This window comes from Mycteria americana, chromosome 7, assembly GCF_035582795.1.
Source record: "Mycteria americana isolate JAX WOST 10 ecotype Jacksonville Zoo and Gardens chromosome 7, USCA_MyAme_1.0, whole genome shotgun sequence".
Lineage (NCBI taxonomy): Eukaryota > Metazoa > Chordata > Aves > Ciconiiformes > Ciconiidae > Mycteria > Mycteria americana.
The window spans coordinates 67861841-67889761 of record NC_134371.1 but is presented as its reverse complement, the minus strand read 5'-3'; the positions used below and the strand labels follow the sequence as shown (position 1 = coordinate 67889761).

The 27921-nt window shown below is 40.5% G+C and overlaps 1 protein-coding gene across 1 annotated transcript in view; it reads right to left on the bottom strand.

Moving 5' to 3' along the window:
* CACHD1 (cache domain containing 1) overlaps positions 1 to 27921 on the bottom strand; it is a 112715-nt gene that overhangs the window by 26726 nt on the left and 58068 nt on the right. The window contains exons 4-9 of the mRNA XM_075508915.1: positions 19624 to 19730; positions 9538 to 9664; positions 7208 to 7352; positions 5336 to 5552; positions 1647 to 1796; positions 291 to 524 (exon numbers count right to left, since the gene is read on the bottom strand). Of these exons, the coding sequence (XP_075365030.1) occupies positions 291 to 524; positions 1647 to 1796; positions 5336 to 5552; positions 7208 to 7352; positions 9538 to 9664; positions 19624 to 19730 (980 nt within the window). The remainder of the gene's footprint in view (positions 1 to 290; positions 525 to 1646; positions 1797 to 5335; positions 5553 to 7207; positions 7353 to 9537; positions 9665 to 19623; positions 19731 to 27921) is intronic.

Below are 27921 nucleotides of genomic sequence, written 5' to 3'. Positions count from 1 at the left end.
CTCTCCACAAATTAAATTATGGGTGCCGTATACATACACATGTATAAAAACAAATTTCACCCCCAAGAATCCAAGCTGAATCTATCTACTCCATGTCTTATTACCACTTTTTTCATAACTAGATCTTCTGCAGATAAAAAACCTACTGGCATGACAGGCTAATTTTACATTTGCCTTGGGAACACACCTAGAAGCATCACCTTATAAGACTACAGTATATTTAGGAATACGTAAGCAAAAAGGAACCTAATCTCTTATGTTTTATACCTAAATTCAGTGTAAGCACTTACCATCTCCCATTTCATCTGAGAAAGGCAGACTGAAGACTGCCTCATCGATCATTCGGTTGGGGAGGTTTGTGTAGAATCGGCCAACTGTAGTTTCCAGGTTACTCAGCTGGTTTAGGACCATCATGCTTCCTTTGATCACAGGGAGGGCTGTTCGGTCCGGCACCCCGTACTTCACCGAGTTCTGCTCTGCCAGGTCTCGCAGAAAGGCCAGTTCCTTCAAACCTGTCACTCCCTCTGAAACAGACATGCGAGAAATAGAAGGAGATAGAAGCAGCTTACTTGCCTTCAAGACTTCTGTATCTCACTCCAAAGTATTGTTGATAAAAGCAAAATGATACATATGCTATACTGTACGACTGAATATACTATAGGCTTATTTAAGCGATAAGGTAAAGTGCTGAAAGACTAGTATGGTTTCAGGAAAAGTAATTAGCTAGTACAAAATTTAATAAGATTGCCTCTCACATACTGTTGCACAGTGCAAAAATTCAACATGCTGTTCACATAACCACTTTAAACAAGATCTTTTAACAAAGACTTATGTGACCCATAAATCCACAGGACAGCTCTTTGTTCTCCACTGGTGGCTGGTCCACATAAAGGACCAGGAGCATATTATACGCCCTTGGAGATAAACAGGCTTTGTTCTTTAGCTTAAACGTTGAAGTTTCACATTTTACATAAGTCCCAGGCTCTATTCCTGCAGACAAATCAAAGACTTTTGTACATATTAGGTCTCAAATGAGTATTTAAATTTACAGCAAAGGACACATTAGCTTAAGCATTAGCTTCCTTGGCTAGAGTCTGTGTGCAATTTTTAGTAATACAACATACAGCCTTCTTATTAAAAATGCTTTGTGGGGAAAAAGCACAGGATGCCAAACTACTGTGTGCGTGATCTTCATATTTAACTTCACTCTTAAGTTGGGTCCTCAGTTATCAAAGCACTTCAGATTAAATTTGATGCCACATTCATGCTCCTCGGCTAATGACTGAAATAGGTGTCACGTATACTCTCATTTTGCTGCACCAGGAAACACGTGTGGTGTCAGGAAGGTTTACAGTTGCAATAGTTATCAAATTTAATTCAGTCTGGTTGCCACTAGACAATTTAGGCAACAGCACTTTATATCCTGGGCAGCTGCACTGTGATATATAACCATATAGTGGCACACAGTTTTATACACCAAAGACGTAACATCTGGATGCAGCCTCTGGATTACACGGGCCAAAACCCATTAACAAACTGCTCCAAATAAGGCATGGAATTACATTTGGATGAGCTTAATAAACTAGCTGTACAGTGAAAGGGAATTTTCATCCACCATCCACTGGAAATACAAAAACATTTCTCACCATTCATAAGCGCGTAAGTAAGAATCATTACTGAGTTATTGAGGAAACTATTTTCTTCATTGATGACACGCAGAGTAGCTTTTTTATCATCTTCCAATGAATCTTTTGATGTAATCCCAGCCGAGAGATAAATTATGACCATATCGGTATCTAAAAAGAATTTTATATATATATATATATATCAGAAAGTGCATTAGATTTTTAACTCAGGAAAGTCATGTGGTAAGAGCCCTTACATCTGCTTACATTGCCAACAGCTTCATTTGTGAGATTCACAGGAATCTACAATGGATAACCACACTGCAGCCCTATGAATTATATCCTTCATTATTAAACTTCCGTCCCCAGCATTTAACAAACATCTGTTTGATTCGGTGCCTACCAGCTACCCAGCAGCACTGCGGCTCGTTTCTCCCGCGCAGACCTCACGGGCACCTTCTGGCCTGGCTGCAGCCAGGCAGGAGCACGCGAGACCAGCATGCAGTGTGCTGCAGAAGCTGCTCTAACTCCATGGAGAGGCCTTAAAAAAAGCAAAAAACCCGCAAGTTTCCTCCTGACCCACTGTTGTTCTCCCACCCTGCAATTCTATAGAGCGGAGCTGCGCTGCATCCCAGGGGAGCATCCGATTGTATTTCCTACATGAAAAGCGCACGGTGCTTTCCCAGCCGTTGCTGCTGCAAGAGCCGTGCAGGGGGATCGGCATAGCTGTTGCTGCTGATCACGGGGCCCTCCTCGTCCTCCCTTCCAGTAAGGTTTGGCCGTGCGATCGGCCCCTGCTATAGCATGGTGGCAGGCATCCTAACAGCCATACAAGAGAAACGCAAAATCCTTGCAAAAGACCTTTTCACCCACTCCTCCTCCTCTGCGCCTGCATTAGCGCTGCTGCAATTTAGTCCCTGACTTGCAGCGCGATAGCTGGAGGACGCCGCAGGATGAAAGGCACCCGACGCTCTCGTATGGTGCAGGTTAGAGCGTAATGCTTGAGAAATGTGACGCGGCACAGCGCCATTAATCATCGCCTCGTTCTGCATGAAGTTGAACACGTTTTTCAAGCTGAGTATGTTCTCGGCAAACGGCCTGCCTCAAAGCCTTTGAACATGAAAATTCAAACCATTGCTCACACACCATCCTGTTTCATCATATTATATCTCAGTATTAAAAGTGTTTTATGCATGTAATTAAGACACTTGTAGGGATTACACACCACCATATAACCCGAAGCACATGAGGTTAGTTGGTTATATACCAACTTTGTTGTCTCATCTCGTTTGGTTTTTTGGGGGGTGGTTGTTTTTTTTTTTTTTAAATAGGTATGAATGCTTTAACCTGAACATTTTGTCATCATGACTTGCAAAGAATTTCAGCCAGAATTGGCTTTTGATACAAACAAGTTAAGAGGAGCTGTTAATTTGGGGAGAATTTCTGCCTCCTTTTTTTTTTTTGAAGCTAAAACTACGGAAAAAAGCAAAGCCAGGTATTAACGCAGCTTTGGCTGTAGTTTAAGGAAAATTGTTAATGTGTTTCCTAGTCTATAGCATAGCTACTATATACTGCAGGCAGGCATGATGCTGCTGTCTAAAAGCTTTGCTAGCAGGAGTAACATAAGACAGCCCTAAGTCTGCATTAGCGACCAGTGCTAAACAGGGCATCTTATCATTCAATAGCTGATCATCCTACCCTGTTTCATACACAACACTGCTGACAGCTGGAAAAGGCCCTTATATTCAGTGTACTATTCCTTCACCTATCTATCTATAGCGTGTGTCTGTATATAATACATACACTGCAAATTTTTATATATATGCATACACGCACCACCACCAGCAGCACCTATTTAACAAGAGCGTTTTCAGGTACTCGGTGGTAGAGCATTTTCTTATATTTTGGGATGAGCGTCTGCCGAGCAGGACTGCAATAGGAACTGGCTTAAGGCAGGAAATTCAGATGTGTCCAACAGCACAATTCTTCCATCTCATACCAGTAGTTCCCTTCTAACTTTTCCAGTGCAAATTTGGGAGCGAGGCTGTATCTCCATAGCTTCCCTGACACACCCACACATTGTTCTCCAGGAACAGGATGTTAGAAAATTAACAGTGAAATGAATGATATTTTTTTCTAGGTTTATTTTTCTTTTTTAAAAACATGAAAAGATTATTTACGAGAAAATGAGACACGTTTTATAAACATCCTCTTCTCAAACCTATTGTGTCTCGCCCTATGAATTCTGAAATTTGCTATATACACATTAGGTCTTCAAAATCTTTCACACTTAGAGAAAGCCTAAATCCAAACCATTTGCCTTTTCTTTTAACTTTCTGTACTTGTGCTCCAAAATAATTGTTTGGTATGAAATCTACTAAAAGTATGTGTTTTCACATTAATGAAGAATATGCCAAAACCTTCTAATCCTAACAGACAAACAGTGCCAAACAGAAGAGACACGTGGGAGGATGCTGCAAGACTCTACAGCTGATGTTCTTGGAATAACTAAGAGATGACTAATGCATCTTATCCTAGCCAGCTTCAGCAGTGCTGGATTTTTTCTTAATTATTTTTTATTTTATTTTTTATTTTCTAGAAAGTTGCACCCCTTTCATCATTTTGCCAGAGGATGGTAAAAACCTGCCCTTGACAACCCTATCTTTCAGCTAAGCAGTGTACAGTCAGATACAAGTTTCACTGTATCTATGGCCTAAAGTTCAGAAGTTGGCTGAACCTTTAATAGCAAAAGCACCATTTTATAAACCAGAGTCACATGAAGAAGGAGCACATTTCCTTAGTCTTTCCAAAGCACCTTCATTCTTGGGCTTTTCTTCTTCACTTCTGTTCTGAGCTGGTGCCATTCAGGCCAATGAAGAATTTACACTCATTGGAGCAGGCACAGGACCAAGCTATGGGATCTGCGTTCCATAAATTGACTAAACCGATAGAGATTGCTCTGCTTTCTCCACCCTGCCACGGCATTGGCAATGTTACTCGACTCTGACGAGCACTCAGAGCACAGCTTCAAGAATTTGCTTTCCACGGCTTCCTGGCAAGCAGACGTGCCACTCAATTTCACATCCATCTTTTCCACGTCTTTCACCACATCCTCATTACAAAAAAACACACCAAAAAAACCCCAGTCTTGGGAATGGGAAGGAGAAAGCCCATCATGCATACACCAAAATTCAGGATGATATTCTTAGATGAAGGAAAATGTAGCCAGGCCAACCTCACGTTCCATAAAGTATCACCCATAATTGGCATTCTCAAAAAACCTTTCCCCTCAGAAGGAAGGGCTATTTCCATAGGATTCCAGTGAGGCAGATTACCCATACACGTATGTTTTAGCAGTAAGCCAATGAATCTGTAGGAAGAGCAATTTTCATTAAAAGGACCTCCCCGCACACATTTGGAAAATAATTCACCTGTCAGGCAATTCAACCCTACAGTTTCATATTATAGTACAAAAGAAAGGGAAGTCAGCAAGTGAAATAAATTAAAAGGGAATGGCCACACTCAACAGTCACTCATGCAGTTTCCAGATCAAGTAAATGCTACTTAATAAAAACATGTGTGTCCCCCCCCGCTTTTTTTTTTTTAATATTCAAGACACTACACTCCTTTGGCCTCTGTCAAAGTGAGAATCTCAAATAAGAAGACATTTGCAAGCCTCAGAAATAATCAGGATTGCACAAGAGACTTACTTCCTTGGAGTTTTGTGCCATTGTTTGTATTTCGTATCAACTGGAAAGCCTTTTGAAATCCCACTGCATGCTGCGTAGGGCTGTCAGATGACTTTATACTGCTAACGAAGGTGGACATCTTCCTTTTTGTCTCACTAGTGGCAGGAGACAGAAACGTCTTATAGCACTGATCCAGCGAGCAGGTTCTTACTGTCTCTGCCACGGTTAACACAGAGATCTTGAAAGAGAAGAAACTATATTGGATTACCTTACCATTTATAATTCTTTACGCACCGATACAGAAAACACAATGATAAGCCAACTGAAGAGATTCCGTGGATTTAAAATTCAATTGTTAAAAAATAAATGCTTGAGGCATAAATCCATCAAATTTGAAAAGGATTAGACTTATGGTGATTTCAAGGAAAAGAGACTTCAGTCTTTGTTTCTCAGACGAAGTCAGCTTCACTCTGCTCGTACATAATAGTTAATACACTGTTCTGGGCAGAAGCCTAAGTGAACTAGAGATAACTGAAAACAAAATCAGCAGAGAGTGTTTTCAGGAAAGCCTTGAGTGCCTATAGAAAAGTGGAGTGCATACAGAAAATGAAAAAAAAAACCAACAAAAAACCCCCACCTCTAAGAACTTTTCACAGGCAAAGCGTTATGTTGTTTTAATGTTTCAGTCAAAGCAAGCCAAATCTACCAGCAATTTTTATCCTGTAAATAAGTTAAGGCATGTAGTGGTAACACTTGCATTAATATACACATAACATACCAGTCTTATTAAATGAGTGGCATACTTTACTATGAATCATGACTGATGCAAGACAGTCATAGAATAAAGCAGTAATTATATACCCATATAACAGGTTTCATAACCACTGAGCTACTGACCAAGTAATATATGTCTTAAATGTATTTTCTTCATTATAGGCCTATATTAAGACAAATACTTCTGACACTTAAATTTAAGTACTATTAATTCTGCTAAACTATAAGCATTACTATACTGTATTAGAACTCTCTCAAAGCACAGAAGTTAGAAATGTTTTTCCCATACTATTAATGAGAAGACTTAAGGCAAAGATTATAATCAGCTGTCCTTCAACTTGATTTGACTGAAACTCCCTTCCTATTAAAAAAAACCCAAGCACAAAGAATGATCAAGGTCCTACTAACAGAGAATTACTGAAAGTAAAGATGAAACTGGGGATTGCTTGTGGTCCTATAGAAGCACCTTATGGGCCCCTGGTTGTATTCCGTACTTAAAAAAATTACAGGTTATGTGACTTTTTCATTGTAAGGTAGAGTACCTGTGGCAGAGCAAGAAATAAAATCCAGATTTCTTGGCTCTTTGCTTTAGCCTCTCCTTGCTGGTATCATGGTTGTCTGGGAATCTTCCAAACACTAATTAGGTTTCAGCTCACCCCAATATAGCAGCAGAATAAATAATTTCCATTTTCACAAGCAAAAAAACCAGCCTCAGAGGTAAAATTGTTCAAAAGATAAAGTTGTTCAAAGCAATCTAGAACTTCAGAAGTTGCCGGGCTCGGAGCACGGTTCTCCTAATTGCATACTGTATCACACTGCTGATTATCACCTAAAATCTCTGCCAAGGCGAAGGAGCCTTTAAACATTACTCAGAAACAAGATTTTGCCTTAGATCCGTGGCTTTCACTTTTTTTCAGCCTGTGAATCCCCAAATGTTTCCCCCGCAGTAATACAAGCTTCCAAAAGTGAGTTCAAGTCTTCATCACCCATTAGAGGTAGACCACAGATCCCCATGAGTCCATGGACCACAAGTTGAAAACACTGCTTTGGATGAAAACTTGAAACACTGAGCATGGTTAAAACCAATGAAAATATGCTCATTGCTTGGAGAAAACTTACCTTATCGTGTTCATCTATAGAGCTCAGAATAACCTGAGCAGCATCCTTGGCGATCTGAAGCTGCGTCTCCGTGACCGAAGCCCCATGGTCCACAATGACAACGATATGCTTGGACTGAGGTCGAACAGTAGAAACATAGACAGGCCTGAAGAGAACCAAAACCCAAACCATTGTCATGAGTCATCTTGTAATTTCCACTAAAACGTTTACAAGTGAAAATAACTGAGAATTAAATACAAAAACACCCCATGAAGAAACAACGGATTACAACAGGAATTTTTGCCTTTATGAAAACTTCTACTAGGAAAGACCAGCTGAGAATCTGAACATGCAGAAAAGGCTCTTGCTTTCACTCTCTTTCTGATTTTTTAACCCAAATCAGGTGTCAGGTCCTTCTCCCTCTGTCACAGCAACTGCTTTCAGCTAGGAATAAACAATTTTCCTGATGCAGCAGCAGTGTTTGGGACTACTGTTTGCAGCAGCTCACATCAAGTTTTGGATTAAGCGTTGACAAGCGAGAAATACCTCATGATAAATGTTGGGTGCCGGGAACCTTACTCACATGTAAAAGTAAGTGCAATAGTCTGTATTTGCTGGTTACATGACATGTAAAAACCTGTGCAACTGTGCAGAGTTGCATTAGCACAGGGTGGTTAGTTTACTGTAATAAGGGAAGGCTTCTGGCCAAGAGAGGGTTTTCTCTTGGTGCCCTGGAATGCATTTCACGCGGGTCGTGCGCCACAACCCCTTGGATCTGTGCAGTTTTAAACCCCATGGCCAATCTGAGTTAACTCTGGTGAAGGCTCTTGGGGCTGCCATGTGTCTATTTGTACTAACATCAAAACCCATATTTTCAGTGAAGCAGTGCTCAGATCCAGTTCAATATTGTGAGAGATGTGTGGTATTTTTCACAAGCTCTCATGCCAAGGTTTCAACCCAGAACAAATTAGGAAGATCTTCAGCAAGGAGGAAGAATTAAAAAAAGACAGGACTCTTCCCTCTTTAGTCCAGACCCAAAACTAGTTAGAGCTAAGTGTGAGTTTTGGGATCTAAATTTCATTATATCCAAGGCAGACACAGAAATCTTATTAAGAGTAAAGGAAATGCAGAAGATTTTGGACAGGGCACTGCAATAAACAACTGGCACAAATCAGTTCTTAATTGTAAAACAGCCGGCAGCTCTACACTGGTATTAATACCTAGAACTTAAATAGGGCCTTTGATCTTCAAAGCACTTAAGTATTAACTAATTAATTCATCCAAACTACCCTCTGAAGTAAATATTAGCGAAAAGATATGCCTTATTTAGCCATGGAGAAACTGCGACCAAGACTAAGTGATTTGGATGAAATCGCCAATGGTTTTAGTGTCAAAATCCTGATCAAGACTGGGGTACCCGCAGCTCTCACGTCTTCAGACCGCACCTTTCCAAGACCACAGAAAACTTAATCAAGCCCAGACGCTTCATGCTTTGATGACACATAGAAGATAACATCTGTAAACATTTGATTGCTCAACACGGACAGGTAACCAAAACACTTCTTAGTCTCTGTACACCCACCTACATAAAACGTACCTGGATGCGCTGAACTTCCTCCGCATAGACTGATTAACTAGTACAATTAGCTAATGTGTGACCAGAGATACTAAAGCCACTGCATTTTCTTAGAAGATTCCACCCTTGAGTCTTTATCAGTCCCACAGTACTGACGGCAAAAGCTAGGGAAAAAATACTGCACTGCAACTGCTTTGCTTCATGCCTACACAACAGGAATATTCCCCTGCGCAGGAAAACCCTGTCACCATTTGATCTTTTTTTCCACAGTTTTTTTAGTAGAAACAGAAAGTTTCCACTATTGGTGCTTCCCTACTATCCACGATGTGCCACTTGAACCTTGGGTGGAGACTGGAAAAATGCTTCTACCTATGCACTTTCCAGTCTCTCATCCTTCCACCCCTCTCCCCAAAGCGATGCACCTCCCAAATCAGTAGAATACATGTTCACTACTTTATTAACGGAGGTCAAGTATGAGTCAAATACAAGATGAATTTTGCCTATGGGCTGCCCTACAATTTACAAGTTACTGCTATTTACAGCTTATTTGATTTGGGAGAGGTGAGGAAACTGTATGTAATTTTATTTTACATCTAAATTTCTTAAAAGTGAAAACTCGTGCTTTAAAAAACAAACCTAAGAAAACCCAAGGGAGCCCATTAAAGTTACTCCTGAATGTTGTCGTCTTGGCAAAGCATAATGCTGAAATGAAATCAGTGCTCGAGGAATCCAATTATAGTGCTTTGCCCACTAAATGTAAGGAGACAAATCATACCTGCTGCGGTGTTCATAGCTGCCTTTGCACCGGAACTTGTGGGCTGGGAAAACGGTGAAAATGCCTTCTTCCGAGCTGAAATATTGCCATTTAATTCCTGGGTTAGACTTCAGATTATCAGCAAGAACTGAAAGTTGGAGAGGAAAAATGAAAAACGAAGTAGAGTTACAAAGGGAGGTCAAACTTGGAGGTCTGTTTATCCAAGGCCTCTCGCGTATGTGCTTGGAGAAGAATAACCAAGGTCCCAACATCAACTACAAGCAGCTCTACTTGAGGATTGATAGATCTTCACGTCTGATTTGCAAACAGTTAAAGTCTTTTGGAAACTTAACACTGGACTTGACAGATTTTCTTTAATATGTGATGACAATTCCTGAATCTCTGAAGTATAACTGCAACCCAAGAAGCCAAGGCAGGAGCAAGGAAGGAAGAGATTAAAGCACTTTTATATATAATATGTATACATACATACATTTACATGTAATGATAAACACATTGTCAACAGTTTTCATAAAGACAAAACCCTAATGTTAAGAAAATCATGTGTTCTTTACACTGAAATAACTCCAAAATATTAAGTAGGTTTGCCACTTACAGCTCTGTAACCCAATCTGTTAACATTACCTATGCTGACATCTGTTTAAAAATGTCTCCATGAACATTTAGCAAAAATAGTTTCACAGGCAAATGTGGGTCGAGGAGAAACTCACCATACAGAAATAGCTGAAAAGGTTAAAAGAAAGGGAGAATTTTTCCTCTTTGTTCATCGTGCCCTCCTGTTTGTGTAAGGGTAGATAGGTACAGCTCCCACTCTTGGGACTCAAGAACTTCCCCAAGTTTCTCTTTATCCCTGTGCCATCATTAACAAGGCTGTGGGCCCCTCATGTATTGCTTGTTAGGAGAAATAGCCACTTTTCAGGGAAAACACAGCATCTTCCCTCAAAGGGTTATGCTGTGGCCACACAAAAGTGCTACCACGCTGGTTCCACCCATCCTCACTGTGAGCATCTCCACCAGGGTCCCGCTTTCAAGATCATAAAATTCAGAAAGAATGATAATAACAGTTCTTAGCAGCTATATCGCAACTTTCCTCCAAGTCTGTCAGAAACTCCTCTGTGGCAGGTGATTATTAGTTACTCATTGCATGGGCAAAAAGTGAAGAACAAAGAAGGTAAATGACGCGTTCAAGTCGTGCAGTCAAACAGGAACCGAGCTCAGAATATAACCGTAGGGTACAGATCCCAAACCCTCCTGTAGTTTATAGGCCACATTAATTCTCTTTAAAATGGGTTTACTTTCCTATTAAAATAATCTTTAAGGAAGCGCTACTTAACAGTAACAGTAAAAGTCTTTCAAAAAGCTATAGCTTAGCAATATTAACAAAACCGACAACATTAGTGAAAACACAAAACACCACCAAAACCAGCAGCCAAATACAGCAGCTACCCCAGGACCGAGACCATCTGCACTACTAACTTATAAAGATATTTAATACACCAAGCTAAACCAACAGAGTGTACGGATATTGAGGAAATCCTGAACACTCAGAGCCCAGGTGGGGACAATCGTGTTTGAATCACCCGAGGCAGAGGCGGCATTGGGATTTCTGCCTCGTAGTGCAACGGAAACATCCTCGCTGCAACCCAGCGCCTGCACCTCGACTGCTCTCCCTGCAAGCCTGGCGAGATGCAGGGACTGGCGCTCATCCCGTGCGTTTGCCAGCTTTGCCACACCGGTGACATTAGGCAGCCGTAGGCTTGCTGAGTCCCTTAAAGCAAGAGGAAAAACGCTCCCAGGAGAGAGGGAATGGAAAGTCGTTCGCATGGGAGGCACAAACCCTCTCCTCGCCACAGCAGTAACAGGATTATATTCCACTTGGGGGCAAAATCATCGTCTCTGCTTGCAGCAAACTGAAAATAAAACTTGAATGTTTGAATCCTTTAGTTTTTACCTAACAGTTAAAATGGACCATATCAGCTTAAAATGCATCTGGGGAAAAAAAAAAAAAAGAAAAAGAAAAAAAAAAAAGTATTTTCTTGCCATTTCTCCTTTCATGTTCTTTGATTATAAAACTTGCCAGAACTGGCAGAGGGCAGCTCCGATTTACAGTGCTTTACCTTTTGCTGAGCATTTACTTTTGGCATTTTCCTTAGGATGGACACTGAAAATAGGCCAGACAGTTTCATCTCCCGAATCTCAGTCATTACCAAATACGCCAATATTTGGGTTGGAAATCACTGCAAGGCACATTTCAAACCTTAGCCAGACATTCTACGACAAAATACCCACGTAGAGTACAGTTTAAGTTCAACATCCTCAACAGTTTAGCACTTTCTCGGGTTTCCCAGACTGGCTGCAGCCACGATGTTCTCTCCACATTCAGCTCAGCATAATTACCCTGTAAAAACCACTATCTTGAGGTCCCGTCCCCCTCCTTTTTGCCACAGTTTTTTGTATTTTTCCTTTGCACGATTGTAGCTTTGAAGAATTTGGTGCCTCAGTGGACGAGATGAGGAGGAGGACCGAGGAAGAAACAAGAACAAGACATGAAATGGTTGATGAGGGTTTTCCCAGTGCGTTAGCGACCGAGTCAGGGACCAGAACTACACTCTGCTCACACCTCTCACTTTCTCATCCTTCTCCAAAAAATACCAATTCAACCCCAACAAGGATGCCAGAGCGTGTTTCTCCCTCTCCTCTGTGCATAGGTAAAATCCACCTGGTGATGCTCTTGGGAGCAGGAATCTTTTTCTCAGGAATTTTCACACTTTCAACGAAACCACCCATGATCTTGCAACCAGAAGCCAAACAAATTTGCAAATCCTGTTTGTTTCACTCAAGTTCCCCCTACATTTCTCTTAAGTCCTTGTTTTGTTTTTACACCTGATATGATACCAGTTTAGCAGCGCCATTTCCGCTTTGTACAAAGAGCAGGTTTCTTTGGTCAAGGACAATGGTTTCTGTGTAGCAGGGACACAAAGCAACGTGAAATTTTAATATTGCCAAATTTAGGCACCACGGAAAACTTTAGGCAAAAATCAGGTTTAATTAAAAACAAAATAAACCTAACCCACACAGAGTTTCTAGCTTTTATAGCTCGGCCTACCAGAAATTCCTCTCCTCATCCCCCTCCAAAGCACCCATCCTCCTTTCCTCTCTGAAATCTTGTGGGAAAACCCAGATTCATTTTGAACTCACTGAGGGTTGGCAGCCTCACCCTCCAGAGAAGGTGCAGCACCGGTGCTCACAGCCCACGCAAGCTCTCCTGCGTGGGAGCATGTTGCACAGCCACAGCTGTGGGAATCCAGGGAAGTATATGATAACCCTTTATTAAGCTGCAAAGAGAAGCCTGGAAAAAAAATCTTGGGAAGGAAAAAAAAAAAAAAAGAAAAGAAAATCATAACTATTTAAAAATTTTTTTGTTTAAACAACACTGTCTTTCAGTAGTGTATGACAATCAACATTATCCATTCTACTGCAATACATAAAACTTAGAAAAAGCTAATATAATTACACTTTGACATAAATAAGGCCATCAAAGTCCAGGCACACCACCACTACGGCTGAACTGCTGCCTGACATGATTGCACTGCCTTGCAGGCAGGGAGGGAGAAGAGTATCGAGCATTTAAATCCTTTGTTTTATGTCTAGCCACCAGGATTTCATAGTTCTGGGGCTGAAGTATGGCAATCATTTTGTATAAAGAAGTTGAATTTCTGGTATTTAAGTTTTTGTTATGGGCTGCAGAACTTGAAGAATGTATTTTCAAATCAGACGTGAACACTCAATTAAAGCCTGGATGAAACAACTTGTCTAGTTTAATTTCACCAACAGCATTAAAATAAATGAGTTTATAATTAAAAGGGTTTTCTTTTTAATCATTGCTATATTAAAGATAAACTTCTCATTCCCACAAGGCCACGATTTGTATTTATTTCCCCACAACAGTATCTGGATTTAAAAGTGTTCATCTTCCCCATAAAACAATCGTTTTTGAACCTCAAACAAACTCCTTGCAGCCTCAGACCCTCTCTCTGCTGTTCCTCCTTTGCACAAAGTTCTGCTCAGGTTTTCCTTCAGCTAGTATGTTAGTTCAATAACGCCTTCCCCAGAGACTACCAATTTTATCGTAACTCTTTGCTGCTTCCCCCCCCCCTCTTTTTCCTATAACCACAGTAGACAATCTCCCAGCAGATAAGCCATGGCTGAAAAATACGTACTTTTTCTCTTTAAGTGCACTTTCATTTTCCATCCACTAAAGCTGTGAGAACGCCCAGCAGATATTTCCCCATTTCTTGGTCCCTGCCAGGACACCCAGCAGATGCTCTTTTTTAGCCTAACCTTACCTACCCCAAACTTTCCACTCCCTCAGTTGCTTGCCCGTACTTTACTCTCACCTCCTCCTTCCAGCAAAGCCAGCCTCTGGACAGGTTAAAAAACATACTGTGAGGTGAGTTGGTTGTCTAGCTTACAGCTAAAGGCTACATTTGACAAAATTACACCCTTGGCAGTGCTAGCAGAAATGTGTGCAAAGCATCTTACTGGTACTCACTTTCTAGGCATCCATATACTTGACCAAGATCCGTGGTTCTCATTTTAATTCAAAAGCAACTTACTTTTAATTTTCTGGTCAGGTTCAAGTCATTTTTTTAACTACAAGAAGTAGTTACATCTCCCTGTTCTAACACAAATTACAAAGTATTTTGCATTACTGAGTACATGTAAAGATTTTGCTTTCCTAAAATGAACATCACCACTAAATAAAGACCCAGCCCTGATATCATGCCACTTGGAGGAAGCCAAGAGTCCAAGTCTTATAAACGCAGAAATCTTAGAGATATCCCTTAATTCCAGACACAGACTGGGGATATAAATGGCCAACTGGGAGCTGCCCAGGAGCTGGCATTGCCAAGTCACTCCAAAACCTCTGTCCCCTCCACTTACAATGCAGCACTATATGACCCCAAATTCTGCTGCAGACAGAAAAACTTGGAAAGTATGAACATAAGAGTATTTGAAATGATCAGTCTCTCTAATTATAAATATCTCACAAGGCAAAAAGGACTTTTAGAAAGAAAGCCCTATGTGATAGAGTTTATAAAACTTCAAAGGGAATGCGATATGATAACACTTAGCACTTCTAGATACCACTTTACATCTTCAAAGCACAGTCAAATCATTAACTAATTAATCTTCAAAGAACAGCACAAACAGTCAGTGGAAAAAAAAAAAAAGAACTACTGAACATAATTGCTCATTATAAAAGAGTTTCTTACAGTCCTCCTCTTTAGCATTACATTTATTGAGCTGCAGACCTCACGGTTCTCACCCCGCAAAAAAAGAAAAGTTTCGTTTTCTGTGCAACACATATAGTGCAGTTCTTCTCTGACAAGTACCTCCATTAAAAATAATCATCGGGAAGACACTTTAGTGTTCCCCAGAAACAACAGCAGAAAGCGAATGTGTTTATTTTACAAGGAAAGACATCCTCTAACTCTCCAGACCTACAAATCCGATCCAGGATTTTCTGAGTCAAACTATATTCTGGCTCATGAGTTTTCACCAGAAATAAAAGGCTCTGCAGCTCGAACCCAATTAAAATTCTGCTGATGGCATGAGCCAGGATGGAGCCCAGCTCGCTCATTGGGAGCTCTTTTGATTCTGAAGGGCGAAGAAGTAAAAAACCCTTTCATTTTAAGGAATGAGCCCAGCTTCTTTGATTAAAAGGATTTGGGGGGGCTGGGGGGTGTATTAACTCATTTGCTCAAATACTTCCCAACTATTTTAATTCACCCGAGCTATCAGTTTAACATACAGCAATGTAAGGAACATGACCAAGGCACTCCACATTTTAAATGATCAACACCTCGAATAAGGCACAGACAAAATTGATTGAGTAACTTGGTACCATCTCTGCATATTGCTGGGGAAAAGCACTCTGCTAAAGCTGCCTGAGTTGAAACAGACATTTCGGCACTTTGAAGGATGGGAAGGAGAAAGATTTACTCGTTCCTTGTTTATTCAAAAAGAAAAAAACCTAAGGAATCTGATAACATAATGCACTGGCTCTGGGTAAGATTTTCTCGTCTAATAAATAAAGGACTATTCATACCAGTGAGGACAGATCTCTTAATCTAACTAACCAAAGCCCGTGATTCCATCTGAAGAATAAAGACTGGCTCCTTATCTATTTTGTAGTAATGGCTAAAAGTAATGCAAATGGAAAACTCAAGCCAAGATAAAACAAAACCTTTTCACGACATTAAAAAAAAGTCACCCAATATCAAGAAAAAAAAAGTGGCAAAAGCTTTATTTTTTGGGTTGAGAAAAGGGAGACATACATCTATTTCTTTCTTCTTCTTTCCTTCCCCAAGATCATTTTCTCTCTAAATTATAAAAATCCAATAGAAAACTGCAAAAAAAGTTCTTTATTTTTGAAAGGTTCATGAGCTACACTTACCCTTCTCAACACATTGTTCAGACTAGAAGCTGAGGTTGTTGTCTGCACCGAGGGCTCTCCCAGGCTCTGCTCCAGTGGCTCGCCCGGAGTCTGTGGTGCAAATTCCATTCCCTTCCAACACCTACAACTTCGCCACTCTGATCCCACTTTCTTACGCTGTGCACAGAGCAGGCCAAGATTAACATTTAAAGAATTGAGATCTATGCCGAACACAGAAGAGTTTAGATTTATGTTTTGCTGAGAGCTTTTTATAGGCCGGATTATTTAAACTGCAAAACTCATGCCAGAAAAGAAAGATACTCATGGGATTTTTTTTTTTTTTTTTTTTTTTTTTTTACATTAAGAATGAAATGACCAACCCATTCAGGAAGACAACCTGGCTGATGGACAGGCCAGGCTAGGTTTAGAAACCGTAGGCAAACTAGAGAAGAGTATGGGAGGTCCTGTTTCTGGGCTGGAGGAGCAGAGGGCTTTCAAACCCTTTCTCTAGGAGGCTGATGCACTTGGGGTCCTCCCCATCACGCTGCATCCAGTGGGAAAGACAGCACGACATGATTTTTGGGAAGCCGTGGCTTCTCATCCTGCCTTTAAGTCTAAACAAACAAAGCAAGGCAGGAGAGAAAAAACACACAAGCAAAATACCCAGATGTACCAACAGCTCTTTGGCTTTTTAGAGCAAAAAAATAATTCAGGCTGAAGTGGAGTCTGAATCCAAAGTGCAACAGATACTCCTCAGCAGCTCTACGTGAGGGCACTTACAAGAGAAGTAAGAAAAATATGACATTAGGGAAACTTTTTTCTTGTTTGATCTTTATCCTCTTTCAAAGTGGTTTGAGTTTAGCGTAATGAATACACACACGTAGATTTATTCAGAAACAGCTCCGGTGCAGACAAAGTGCTCTGTCCTAAGTGTATCCTCTAAGGTAAGCAGTTTCACAGAACTAGGTCACTGCAGAAATAAGAAAAAATTAAGAGCTTCGAGAGACAGAGGACAGTAAGTAAGCACTTTTGAAAACCATTTCTAACCTGACAGTCATCTTCACAGCTGTAAGGATGCTGGTGCACTGACAGCACTCTGTCCTTCTGACCAAAACTGCTTCCCGGTCTGTTTGTATCCCCAGTCTGTCTCAAGCCAGCTATTGTCTTAGACCGTGAATTCCTTCGGACAGAGACTGCTTTTTTGGCACAACGGGTCGTGGCCCATGACTACATAAGGGAGAGCTACAGATACCACCAACACAATACCCTCCAGCCGCAAAACAAACACCCAGACTCCTGCTGCTAAACCTTCCCACACCCAGTTTATTCCAAAACCCAAATACTTCTGCAGCGATACAGGGACACTGCTTTGGACGTGGGCGATGCCCAGCTCCACAGCAGCATTATTCTGCTCGACCCTCCTGGCAGCAACCCTTCCCTGAATCCACACCAGTCTCCTGTTCTGTGGCCGGGGTGGTGGAGCTCACGTGGTTTAGATGTTCTCAACTGAGGACCAGGGAAGGGAAGGTGGGAACCGACATCTCACAGACTTTCAAACGCCTTCGCACGAGGAGGAGAGGACTAAGGGTATTCCTTGTAGCTTGCCTACAGAAAACTTAACTTCTTATTTCACAAGGTGTGTACCCATGTATCAACTTTTGTTTCTCAAATAAACCTGTTTCCATCTCATTTTTCTGCATTGATCCACTCCTTCCATACATTTCTCTCCTACAGGCATTTTCTCACTAATAAAACACCTCCCCCCAAAGGCTGTGTTTCTGAGAGCTGCTAACAGGAAAGCCGGAGGAGACAGAGTCTGCTGTCAATAAATCCTGAAGCACTTCCCTGTTCTTACTATCACTCCAATTCCCTCTTCTCTTCTGCTGCCCTTTTCTGCCAATGCCATTTTTTGAAAATATTCCTTTCATCAGGAAGCTTTCAAGCCAGAGGCAAGGGAAGAGCAGACATTCAAGTCCGCCTGTCGACCTAGGACAGCAAGAAGCTTGAACATGCGCTCACTTTGTTTCTGTGAGAATTCAAACCAGAAATTTAAAAAATGTTGAAGGGAAACTATAGCTTGTTTTCCACCCCTCAAGAAGAAGGAATATTTCTTTAGTACTTTTTTTACATCCATCTTCTGCAGGAGGAAAAGAATGGGTTTTTTACTTAAATAAAAAACATCAGGTGATACATTCAATGCTTTGCTTTTATAACAGCGCCTGAAAGCTTGCTTTCAAAAATTATTTTGATTAATCAACAACTGCATGTGATTTTAAACATTATTTTACTAGGAATAAGTTGTTTGCTTGTTTGTTTTTTTTTATAAAGAGATAGCTCGTGAGTAAAACAAAGCCCAGCAAATCACAGTAAGTGAACAAAGAATGCCTATCTTTAGGATGGAAAACACTACACAAACTATGGTGATGAGACGTATGTCAGGAAATTAGCTTGTCTGGCCAGCACCTGCATTCAAGATGTGGTATACAGCGGATGGGATGGAAAGGAACCTATGGGGACTGTTTGCTTTGCTTTTGGTTTTTACTTTTTCTTTTTTAGATTTCATTAGAAATCCAGAAAGCCAAGCTGGAAGAGAGGCTAGAGAGAAATTTGGGGTTCTTTCATCCTATTTGTGGCAAGATATGCAAATTCTCTGTGCACCATGAGGGTGGAACGGTGGGTCTGTCACTTCATCAGTCAAGTTAAAAAAGAAATCAGTATTTTATTCCAAAAGACACATGAAAATTAAAATAAAATAAAAAAATTCTCTCAAGTCTACATTACTTGTCCAAAAAACCTAAACCAACAACCCCCCCGCCAAAACACCCAACAAACAAAAACCCCCAAAACTTATGCTAAATGAAATCCACAACCAAACTCTATAATGTTCTCTAACTTACAACACTAAGGCATCGTAAAAACTTGAAAAGCAAGATGGAACAGCTGGACAAAACTATGACTAAAAAAACTTGAAAACTATGTATTAATTCAAGTTGACCGGGATGCAAAAAAACCAAAACCTTGCTGTACTGGAGGACCAAAAGCTGAATTTTTCAGGGATAAGTCACATGGCTTTTGGTTCTAAGCATATTTCTAGCTCTTTAAGCGTGTCAAGCAAATGTACTGACTTTCAAGACGGAAATGCCCTGACAAGACAAAGAAAGGAAGTATTTTAGGATGCCCTTATATTTTGTAGTTTTTGCATATCGCTGCAAACACAGCCTCACATTAGCTGAACTCAGCTAAGAAGATCAGAGAAACTTCTCTGCATGGCCTCTTCAGCAGCTGACACTACTGATGCCAAAGCAGTCAGGCCTAGGAAGGAGAGTGCCTTGGAAAAAAAAAAGGGGGGGGGGGGGGGGGGATAAAAAGTGCATAAACCACAACAAAATTATCCATGGTACGCTCGAATAAAATCTTCATGACATTTTTATGAAGTACTTAGACTAAGGGCATTACTTTAGGTATCATCTTTCAATCATGAAATCTCAAATTAAGAGCAGTGTGACAGTTTCAAGGAGAAATAAAAGCTTGTTGCTATGGCAATCAATGCTAATTCTCTATGCCAAGGAAATGTTAAAGTCTAATGGAAAAAAAAAACAAACCCAACCCTACAACAGAAGGAAAAAAACCCAAACTGTACTACTTACCAGAATTTAAGTCACGTCCAGGGTTGAAGGCTCTGCTGTTGACGGTGGTAGACAGTCTATCACAGCTAATAGTTCTAGAAACGTTGGTGTTAAAATTTCCATCAAATCTGAAATGACAACAACAGGATTAGCAATCTAATATTCGACCTACACAGCATCTACAATGGAAATGTATCTTTTTGAAATTTCAATGAAAAATAATTATTTTGGAAACTCCAACATTATAGATATTTTAAGGGTCCAGGAAAAATTGTGAAACCCAGAACTAGGGGGGGATAAGCTCATCACGGCTGGATTGCATCTGCTCTCTACAATAATACATCGCATTTTCCTCCACAATATTCGTTGAAAGATAGGGATCATAAGAGAGTGTGCTCTTTCATCTAGATTTAAACAGTAGAGGTTCCAGCTTGGGAAACGTGTGTAGCATCCAGGCATGCCATGAACCAAACTTTTCCTTGCTAGAGACTCTTTCTCCAGTACTATTATTTCATCTTTCTCTTTTAAAAAATTTATTCCAAGTGTCTTTCATGAAGAGGATTTCCTCTTTATGTCTTTACAAAAAAGATCTAATAGAGCAATTGTAAACCTGTTTTCTGTACCAAAACTGAGGATTTACATTCCAAATAGTGGAAGGAACTTGACGGTCTGAAGTTTTGTTATGTTTTGGTTAGGTTAAGTAATTCAAATACATTCATAACTCTAATGCAAAAAGTATTCTAGTGCATAGTTCTAATGATGATAAAATATAATTAATCCAATGCCTCAACAAATTCTAAATAAAAAGGGGTTTAAAGGATTATTTATAACTGCAAACTCTTCTGAAGCTTTCAAGGACTTAAATGCAGTTTTGCATCATTTACATAGGCCAATTTTAACATTTTTGTGACCTTCAATATTTTGATTACATTTTACTTACGGTCTGATTATTCTAGTATTTCAAAAAAACGATTTACTTGCTATCAAAGAATTGTTCTACCGCCAACCCGTTCCTAAGAAATTACAACAAACTGCAAGCAAGGTCTGCATAAAACCCCGTCCTGGAAGAAGAGCCTTAGTAGCCTTTTGGGCATGAAAGCTGATAGGAAAGAAGTCTTGGAGAGAAACTGGGCAGAGTAGGGGTTTGTTCAATACTGTCAAGACTAAACCAGCAAATTACGCAAAAACCAGCTACATCAAAAGATACTGACCAACTTAATATTAATGGCACATCAATCACTGGCTTACATCTCTATAGCATTCACCCAGTGCCATTCTAATGCTTTCCATTTACCTCAATGCACGCATATATTATATATGTGCTTAAGGTTCTTTATTTAGTTGCTTATTGTCAACTGTACTTAATTGCTTAAACTGACGTTACGTTTTTTCATACACCGATGTATATGTACACATACAAACACACTCACATATATATGCTATCACATAGTGGAGGCCCAAAATATTGCAAGCAAAAGTGGTATGGAAACCAAGCACCGTTCTTCTGGTTGAAGATTTTAATTAAGAAATTGAAATCCAGTAAGTTGCAACTACTTCAACAAAAATGGTGCCCAGTAAGAATGGAAAGACACTGATTTTCTGGTTCTGTCCTTACAGAGTGCTTGCTGTAAGGGCTGGGGTTCATAGACACAAACAGACAGTAAAACAATGCGCTTCCAAATCACCCACTTAAAACAACAATTAACAGAAACAAAAACCACAGACAGATGGAATTGGTTACCACAAGGAAATTTCAAGTTATGACCACAGGAAGCAAGTCTTCTTAAGCAAAGTCAAACTCTCCTAATCCAATAAATTTTCTTTCAGCCCAATTCAAAATAATTTCATCCTATGGGGAGGTAGCTGCAGCTGCCCCAAGCCAGCCAGATGCCGAGAGCCTCCACCTCTCGGTTTATGGGGTCCTCACATGTGGGATGCAGGAGAACCTTTTCTGTACGAGAACATTTTATGACTTGGAAGAAATCTGTGAAAACTAACTAAGGATAGGAAAAATATTTGTTAGTGGGCTTAAGATCATCACTTCTGTAGGTGACTGGATCCACTTTTAGGAATTTTAGCATTACAAAACCAGACAAGGGCTCCTGAGAGGAGCGCTGGAGCTCGCTGCCAGCAGCACTGCTGTTGCATACACAGGCCATGAGTTTGCCTTTTGTTCATGATTCATGCCAGTATAACCATATTTAAGGTTGGGCTGGGTTTTTTTTTTTTGCTTAAAGCAGAGGTTTAACTTCTGTTATTGGTGAAGAGTATAGCATAGCCTTCTCACAAATTTAGAAATTCGCCCTTCAAGTACAGGAGTCATTTCCCGAGAACTTGCTATTAAACTCCTTAATGACTTTCTGAATTACAAAAAAGTAAAATAGTCTTTTATACAAATGCATAACAAAACCTCAGACACTGAATTCTTTGGTCTTAACATCAGATTAAATTTTATGATTCTTGTAGAGTCACAAGAAATCTCATTTTACATAGCTAGAGCTCATCAGACTAGAGGCTCTGTTTGAAGAAGCTCTAATCACACTGAATTTTTTAATATGCAAAAAGTGATTACTGATTACATTATTGATTACTAACTGCTTAATTTTAATATCTTCACTGCCACCTAGAAGTATCAATGAAAATAATGTCTCTCCTTAAACTGGCATGCTTTAAAATTAATCTGTATCCATAAACACTACATGCATCTTAAACTAACTGCGTTATTTTTAAAGGAATTGAATGAGACTAGCAGGGAACAGTTAGAGTTACTGAGGCACTAATATTTTTTGATCCCTTCTCAAACCTAGCCTTAAGGGGAAAAAAAAAAAGTGTCATGTATATTTGGAAATAATTAACTGCCCTCCATACACTTTAAAAATTATGTAGAATAGATGCAGTTTAAACATAGCTTTATCAGTTTCGGTCAATATTTTTAATATACATATATCAAGACTGGAGGAAAAAGAAAGATTAAGTTTTTAAGTTGCAAACCTTCTACCATATAGATGCAAATGCACATGGAGAGTGCAAGTTTTTCATCAGGGAGTCCCAGAGCAGTCTGTACACAAATTCTCTCTCTCACCTCTTTACAAATATTTTACATACCTCAGTCTTTGGACACAGTCAGGTTACCCTGCATAAACATAAACATTTAACTCCGCTTGCCCTCCTCTGTCCCCACCTACCATACGCAATTATGAACTTGCCCGTCACTGGAGAAACATCTTTAATTGAGGCAGCTGCTCAACACATCAAAACCCCTCAGCGATGAGCGAAGTGAAAAATGCCATATACAGCGGGAACAAGAACAGGCAGCTAAATTCCTTGCTCTACAAAAAGTACTGTGGGTTCCTTATTGGACGCAGATGTTCAGTGCTTTTGGTATTTTATCCAAAACAGCATAATCAACAGCACTCCATCGGCGCTGGTGTTTTAATGCAAGACTCAGATAGGGGCAAAGAGCTTTTGATGGTCTTCTGCACTATCCTTGCTCTTCACGGCAAGGAAGAGAGAGACAGAAACGGACGGACAGACAGATAGAAAGGTCTCCTGTCCTCTTGATCAGAGCCCACCACCATCAGGTTGTAAGATCAAGACGGGATGCTACGTCAGACACCGAAAGCAGCCAAACCATGACGGCGTGGAGCTCTGCATGGGCTCATCCACTCTGTCGGGAGCTGCTTGTTGAAATTATTGGCAACCTGCTCTCTGAAAACTCCCCAAAGTCCTCTCCATCGAGGAAAAGACTTGACATTTCACAGGAACGTAGTTCTCAGATCAAGGCTGTGGCTTTTCTTATCCCCATTAAAATGTAACCACTTCAAAAAATTACAGCTCCTACCAAGCAAGCAAAAATGTTGTTGATTTTTTGTTGGCTAAAGAATCTCAAGACTAAGATCGATTGATAAAGGATGGGTTTCACAAAAAGCATGTTTATCTTTGGGCAAAACTAGACAGAGAAGAGCTAGAGACTGCAAATTAAACATCTCCATGCTAAAGAAATATTTCCGAGGAATACTAAAGCACAAACTCTTAGGGAAAAATAATGACTTTTCAGGATGTTAGCTAATTGTCCCAGTGCTCCCTTCAAAATCTATTAGTGATGGCAACAGGATACCTTGTTAGCAACTAACATTATTCATGTCTCAGAACACAGGCAGTAAATGCTGGGGTTTAATTCAAAATCATCTGGAATCTCCTCTGCTCTGATTTTATTTTATGTCAAAAGTCACTGCTCACACTCACTTCAAGTGAGATGTGCATCCTGACATGCAGTTCTGACACTACCCAAACTACTCGCTTTAAATTACCCGGCAGAGAACGTATGTATCTTGATTCAAAATGTTGAGTGTATTACTACATCACTTCTTCGTACACACAGAGCTGCCAAACTGAATTTCAGGGGTCTCAGTCACGACAGGTATTAACGTGGGGTTTCAAGCAGATGAACACAGGGTCCAATTCTGGCATGCCTTCTAAAAATAAAGGCAAAAATGAAGTTATCACCCTCAACTGTCCCGCCACGGGTGCTCCTGCAGCCCCAAACTGATCGCCACGGGCCAAGAGGATCGGTGTTTCAGCTATAAACACCCTATTTACATTGCACTTTCTATCGGAGCATGTCGAAGCACTTCGATGCAAAAATCAACAGTCCCTCAGCTTTTCTCGGTAAGCAAGTATTATGTTACCCATCAGGAAAATGAAGACATAGATGCCTAAATAATCTGCAGCAGAGCTGGAAAAGGGAAGCAAGAAATTACCGCAGCCCAGCCCACCCCTCTTTTCTCTTGCTACAGCACACAAGTAGCAAAAAAAGAATACAGTTAATGGGAAAATGATAGAAATAAAATATGCAGAGGAACAATTGTTTTAAACCCCATAAACTAAAGACCAGCCCTCAGACAGACCTGTCATCCTACAGCAAGACTGATCCAGACTGAGCTATGTGGGATACCTACCTCAAATCTCTTTTCAGGTGCAGTTTGCCTTAAAACTGATTTTTTGCACCTTGCAATGGAGCATATTTTTAAAGCGTGACTGGTTTCATGACACAAGGACCTTGAGAAGAGACCAGCTCCCATTGCAAATGTACATCCCCAGAAAACCAAGACCAGAAACCGGACAAAGGCAGTACTGTGGCAAACTTACATTGCAATATTTGCGGTCAGTTTAATTACACTGGAGAATTTTCCATGTGCTTCTTCTGGGTGTCTCTAAGTCGTTTCAATTAAGCATGTGCTACAAACCTATTTGGCAATCTTCACCATTAAAGCAACAATTAAAACTAAAGCCTCAACGCTGCCATGTGGCATTTACAGTAAACGCTTACATTCTTGGCTGTAAGCACCGGTTTTACCTTTCCTACGACGTATTTATACCTTCCATGTTTTCCACAGGAGTTTCAAACCATACAAATCTTCCCATCACTTGCTTTGGAAGAAGTTAAAAACCCCAAAACTTTAAGATTTGCAGACAAGCATCCATCACCACTCTTTCTCTGCACAAAGGCGATTTAATTTTTACCAGTGTCTCCCACTTTTGGCAGCAGCAAGACTACGAGGTGGAGGACAACAGCGATGGCTGACCGAGGTCTCCTCTGAGATTTGGCCCCAAATGTTCTAGGTGGTAACACCACAGCCAACACTTAGGAAGTCCTCCAAAATCCTTACCAGAAAAAGACACCAAAACCTGTATTTAGATGTAATTAGTTTTTGTACTTACTTAAACGAGAGCAAAAGACATTGGCTGAAATTCAGTCTCAAGACAGGCCCGCTCACCCCATCCCCCTTTCCCTGCTTCTCTCTAAAAAGCCCTTCCTTCTGGATTCACTTTAATGAACAACCGATCGAAACTGCATCCCGAGGGAGCAAACAGAGCTGCGACTCCCACTTTGATCTCTTCCCCATGGAGAAACGCGCTCCCTGCCTAGCTTGCAAGATGTTCATTTGATTGACGTTTGCTCTGATGTGCAAACTGCTTTGAACTTCAGACATTAAATTCCCATCAGGCTGCACTCATTTTTATTCTCCTTCAACAGGATTTACAAGCAGGAGATCAGCAAGTGGAGAAGATAAAATAAATTTGCAGAAGCTTTGAATCTTACATCAAAACAGTGCTCAAGTGAGTTCCAATTGGATTTTGTTCGGCCTGAATTTACAGTGTAAATCAACCTCTTTTGTACAGTTTCAGTTTAGGGAAAAATGAGGGAGCTGCGTATAAAAATGACACTTGAGCAGCTACTGAGGAGTTCTCATTGTTTTAAGCCTCATTTCTTTCCCTCCCTTTCCGTTCACACAAATTTAAAGCTGATTTTAGTATGCAAATGAAATTACGTAAGTTCATTGAAAATTCAGCATTTCCTTTGAAATTCACAACTAGGCATGTTTTCTTGATTGTAGGGCATGATTTTAACTCATATTTTACATACTTAAATAAATACTTAAACATATGGTTCCCACTGCATCTGAACAGAATGCTGGAAAACACTGTTTTCACGAATAAATTCAACAACAAAAAGCTACTGATGATTCAGTTAACCAGTTTCTTCTGGCAAGGCATAGAAGTTGTTCCAATTATTTCAACTACTGCTTGAAGAAGTCAAAGTATACTCGCTCTCAGGTGTAAATAAAGTGTATTACTGGAAGGAGGACTGCAACGCAGTAACACAAACTATTCCAGAAACCCCTTTTTCACGAGGAACTCTGCCGCATTTACGAAGTCAAAGCAACAGTCCAAGAGAGCAATTTCCTAAATACCTGCTACAGTTTATGGACACCACAAGGTCATGCCAAGACCAGCACTATGCATGCTCCCTACATTTTCTAGAAACCCACATGCATTACTGTAGCCTGATACTCTGCAAGAGCAGCAAATACATCTTAAATTGCATTTAGTGTGGCCCACCCACTTCTCCTTTGAAAGTGCAGCTCTTCAGATATTGTGGCAACTGAAGGAACTGAATGGGATTCCCGCTATCGCCCACTTAACTGCTCCAGAGAGGAAAGATAAACACAGAAAGAGCTGCGATAAAATTGAACTGCATTAGCAAATATTTAACCATCTGTTTAAAAAAGAAAAAAACAGACCACTTCTGAAGGCGGTATCACAGTCACGGAGTAAATGATTTTCAAAAATAGGTTTGTAAACTCACTTATTCAAACAGCTCTATTAATGTTTGTAACGCAACACTGCCAAGTAGTATGTTTTACCAACGAATATTTCTCCATTCCATCTCCTTTCACAAATTTAGATAAATGCATTCCCTAAGCTCTTATCAGCATAGTTAAATAAAGAACAAAAATAGATTTCCAGCCCCCTTGAAACATGTATGTTAGCAGCAGAAGCAAGAGCATTAATGAATGGCAACGTGCCTCAAAACATAGGGTTTTTGGAGACCCGTGACAACTTTCCACAAAAGCCAGCAGTGAAATTCATTTCCATTCTCCAGGGTAGAAGCAAAGAGGAAAGGGGATGCTTCCACCAGCACACGTGTATATTCACGTCCATCTGCAGGTGTAGGGTTATCGGGGGACCACGGTCGGCCACGCACCCCTCGCAGCAGCAAGGCACCATGCAGGGCGGCTTCCCGGCGCTGCGGCTCTGCCCTTCTCTCCCCGCTCAGGTCCCAGTCGCAGGCAACTTAAGGAAACTGTTTCCTACCTTCACTCACAGACACATGAGGACACGAAATGCTGTAGCACAGCAGAGCGTGATGGGTCTTAAAACTGGGCAGGAGAGGAGGGGGATCAAGATTGGGTTAGGGAAGATTTTTTTGTCTCCCTTTAAAAGCATGACCTCTAGTTTTTTTGTTGGAAAAGCTGCACAGGCAGCTGCATGTTTCCTCACAAATGTATCTGAATAAGAAGTTATAGCCTCTTTTTTTTGGAAGGTCACCTTACTGCAGATATGCAGGGCTTTGCTATGTCGAGAAAACCACTGGAGCATACTCTGTGGCACCAATTCTGTAAAGTACGTACTTGCAACTTCATGTGTACTTACCGTGCGAACGCAACTTTAACTTACCTGACAAAACTGGAACTATATAAAGCTACTTCTGAAAGTCTCCTACAAGAGCCAGCCAGCATCAATCACAGCTTCTCCTGAAAAAGGCGTTTTGTGTACCGAGTAGACGATGAATACTCAAACATTACACACATTATCAGACTTACTCTTTCTTTTTGTGTGGAAAGAGTTTGATTTTCTTTCATCTGCAAATATTCAATATAAAACACCTATTTGATCTACATGTTGCCATCCAGTCCAACACCATCTCTATGAAGAAAGCTATTTCAGTTGTCATTCACAAGTCAGACCACACAG